The 4,030-nt window shown below is 40.5% G+C and overlaps 1 protein-coding gene across 1 annotated transcript in view; it reads right to left on the reverse strand.

Annotated features, from left to right (window-relative positions):
- LOC119333750 (putative G-type lectin S-receptor-like serine/threonine-protein kinase At1g61610) overlaps positions 1 to 3,673 on the reverse strand; it is a 4,950-nt gene extending 1,277 nt beyond the window's left edge. The window contains exons 1-6 of the mRNA XM_037606538.1: positions 3,227 to 3,673; positions 2,823 to 2,878; positions 2,013 to 2,098; positions 828 to 1,009; positions 514 to 715; positions 79 to 136 (exon numbers count right to left, since the gene is read on the reverse strand). Of these exons, the coding sequence (XP_037462435.1) occupies positions 79 to 136; positions 514 to 715; positions 828 to 1,009; positions 2,013 to 2,098; positions 2,823 to 2,878; positions 3,227 to 3,673 (1,031 nt within the window). The remainder of the gene's footprint in view (positions 1 to 78; positions 137 to 513; positions 716 to 827; positions 1,010 to 2,012; positions 2,099 to 2,822; positions 2,879 to 3,226) is intronic.
- Positions 3,674 to 4,030: the final 357 nt, after the last annotated feature.

A 4,030-nucleotide genomic window follows, 5' to 3' on the forward strand; every position in this document is an offset into this window, starting at 1 on the left:
CAAAATTAGCACGTTTGAACACAAAATAATGGAACCTGTAATGATTGAAAAAACCAGGAAGCAGGCAGCTTCATATACCTAGTGGCCACCACCCTGCTTGTGTGCTCTTCTGTTATGTCTGAACACAGTGTTTTCGCTGATCCAAAATCAGAAATCTTTGGGGTCATGTCATATTCCAAGAGAATGTTATTTGGTTTCAAGTCCCTATGGACAATATGTAACATTGAGTGTTTGTGCAGGTAAACAAGCCCCTCTACCAACCCCTTGATTATTTTGAGTCTCTTAGACCAATCTAGCAACGGTCCTTTTATCCTGTCTGTGGAATATTGAAACAGCAAGCCTTTAGATAACATAATTTTTATATATATTCTGCTCTAAATCAAATCATCACAGTTTAAAGCAATTACAACAGAAAACAAGAACGTAGCACATCATTAACTGTACATAAGTTTGTTCACATATTTAGTCAGAAGCACGTCCTATGAAATAAATCAGATGATAGGGAAAATATACCAAATATGTGACGGTCCAAGGAACCATTCTGCATGAACTTGTAGATCAGAATCCTTTCTTTTCCATGGATGCACCACCCCAGTAACCTTATTATATTGGTATACTGAAGCCTAGCAAGCTGCAATTCATTGCTGAAATCAGATAATGTTGCACGGTGATCGAATCTTTTGATGCCAACCACAAATCCTTGGGGCAACTGACCCTGCAATGGTTACAAATAGAGTTTAGACAACATTCTCATTGGAAAGATGCAGATCATAGATTCATAGGCATTTACATAATTAGTTAGTTTCTTTCTATTGGTTTACAAATACCTTGTATGCTGTTGCAAATCCACCAGACCCAAGATATCTCTTCTCTGAGAAATTATCTGTAGCATCCATGATTTGAAAGTAGCTGAACTCTGTGAATCCTGGGTAATTTTCTACCGTGAGCATACAAAGCTTCACTAGTTCTTTGTTGTCGAGGGTTTTCTGTTCTTGCGTGCCTACAATTCCTGTGCCATGAATAATCCATCCTTGTCACTAATGGAGTTACAAACTTAGTCAATACTGATATGACTAACATAAATACATAATACAAATATGCTGTTAAGAAACAGAATACAAATATGATGTGAAAATACTCCAGTTCCTTTGTCACGCAGATCATCGAATTATCATTTGTAGCAGCTCTAGCTTGTGAAACTTGAAAATAAACTGAAATTTAATAGAAGATTTCATGGATAATATTGTGTTGGGTCTATCATTAAAGTCCTTCCTTTATAATGTCATCTACTCCCTCGGTCCCATAATATAAGAGCGTTTTTGACACTAGTGTAGTGTGAAAAACACTCTTATATTATGGGACAGAGGGGGTACTACTAAATGAGTTATGTATGTATCTAAGAACTTTTGAAGCGTAGATCTGTATTTTCAAAATTTCAAAAAAAATTGTAGTTAGTTAGTTAGACTTCCATGGAATGTGTTTATTAATTTCACTTGACCACAACGAATCATGTGGTGATCCAGAGTTCACTCATGGTTCATCAGAACAATCATACAGACATTTTTTAATTCTTGTTGCATAATATCCAAAAATATGAACACAGATATTACGATGCCTCATGGGCATAGCAAAGCAAAGCAATTTCGTAATCCGTGAAGCACATAACACCATCGTAAAACTTTAGCCTCTTAGTCTGATACTCCTTCCGTTTCTTTTTAGTCTGCATATAACTTTCGTCTGAAGTCAAAATATCTTTACTTTGACCAAAGTTATAAAAAAAAGTATCAACATTTACAAGGCCAAAGGGATATCTTTAGATTCATTATGAAATGTAGTTTCATATTATGTATATTTGATATTGTAGATGTTGATATTCTTTTATACAAATTTGGTCAAAGTTGGTGAAGTTTGACTCGACACAAATCTTATATGTGGAGTAAAAAGGAAGGAAGGAAGTACTTAAGTTAACGACTACTACCATTAGGAAACTCAAAGAAACAATTACTTCTTACCTAGTGACGGATGTTCCCGAACATTGCAGAGTTTGCGAGCTCCTTGGACACGTATCTCAGTAATATCTAAAACTCTTGCTGCAAACCTGAAAACAGGTAAATCTCATCATTAGTCTTGAAAATAGGGAAGTTGCTGGTTTAGAGTGTATAGCTAAAGAACTCATGCATGATTATCAAAATATTTAAGAAAGAAAATAATCATGCTAATATAAGGTAGAAATTTGTTGAAACATCAACCATAGTTAAATAAATTATTATATTTTCTCGTAAAAAAATAAAGCCCACGTTTTGATTTCAAGTTGATTGATCTGATATGCATCCTACCTTTCAGACGTTGTAACATGTACCTGCAAACATGTACTCCCTTCGTTCCAAAATAGATGACTCAACTTTGTACTAAAGTTAGTATAAAGTTGGGTCATCTATTTTAGAATGGAGGGAGTAGTCACTATCTTGAAACAAGCTTTCACCCAGTTATATATCTAAAGCCCAAACGGACGAACCGAATACGGTCAACAATCAACTTCTCCCTTCATTTTCAGATATATAAAGCATATTTTGACTATCCAAATTCGAGTTTTGACCAAAACTAAGCACTTTTTTATCTTCCTGATTTTGTAACTGCTAAGAATATATTATAAAATGTGCATGTATTTCTGGATGGAGAAAATAGTTTTCATCTGTCAGCATCCAATTCCAACGTGGTTCACCTTCTACAAAGCCACTGTGTGAACAAACATGATAATTATGGATCGAATATACGAAGGATCATTTACCAAGTAATCTACTACATGTTGAACATTATCTAACCTGACACGGTGGTTTGAACCTTCTATGAATATACCGTCGACCTGCTCCGCAGCTTCCTAGACAAGGATAGCGAAAACGGCAAATAGTAAACCATCGGACTTTTGTGAATGAGAGGTCGCCATTTTACATCTTGTGATAATGAATAATGCACTCATTTTCCTTAAAAAAAAGGTACTGTATTAACCACGCACAAGTATAAGTACTCCTGCCCACTAAATTCAGATAGAGTTCATATCAAGTTCTTTATTTGTGCAGTAGAAAATTGCGATTGGACTCCAATTCAGAGGCAACTATGCTCATGATCACTGGAAGTCTGGAACAGTCGCGGATCAGTTCAGTCGAATTATAATCAAGTGTGTCCCTCTAAATCGGTGTTTCCCCCATAATCCCAGAAACATGGGTACCTGGACACGATGAGTGTTTGTAGAATTGTCGACGAGGGCGATGAGCGGGATGAGGCGGATGAACATATCGATCTCGTGCTGCGCGGCGCGGAGCTCGTTGCCCATCCGTGCGCCGAGGAGCAGGCGGCGGAGGTAGCTGCAGTCCTGGCACGCGGTCACGAGCGCGTAGCACCGCCGCAGCGCGCCGCGGAGCTGCTCCAGCGGCCGCCTGGTGGCCTCCCGCCGCATCAGATCGGCGAGCTCCAGCTCCTTCAGCAAGCCGCCGACGAGCTCGACGTGCTGCGCGAGCTGCATGCAGGCGTCCCGGTGGCGGCGCGCAGCCAGGGCGGCCTGCACGACCATGGAGATTAGCCCGAGCGCGTCCACGCCGACTAGCTGCGCCACGTTGGAGGCCTGACCCAGCGTGACCCACAGGCTGCTCGAGGGGCTGCCCCATGGGCTCGCCATCGCTGCTGCTTTCCCCTCCCGTGCGCTGCAGCCTCGTGGTCGTTGCCGCCATTGACAGCATGGTTATATTTGGTGAGCTTGTATGTGAACGCAGACTTTGACTGACTGGGATTTACCGATGTGGTGTCACACTTCTGACTCCCCAGGCCGGCAGGCCCTCGCACACGTTTTTTATTTAACCCATAGGCATACATAAACTCACTCACTCGTATGAACACACCCATAGACCATAGCCCTATAAGCACTGACGGAGCTAGGCAACTTCTTTTGAGGGGGCCAAACATAAATATAGACGTTTTGGGAGGGGGGGGGCAAAAAACTCTACTTTTTCTCATCTTTCTCTCCAAAAAAAATTTC

This window comes from Triticum dicoccoides, chromosome 7A (assembly GCF_002162155.2).
Source record: "Triticum dicoccoides isolate Atlit2015 ecotype Zavitan chromosome 7A, WEW_v2.0, whole genome shotgun sequence".
Lineage (NCBI taxonomy): Eukaryota > Viridiplantae > Streptophyta > Magnoliopsida > Poales > Poaceae > Triticum > Triticum dicoccoides.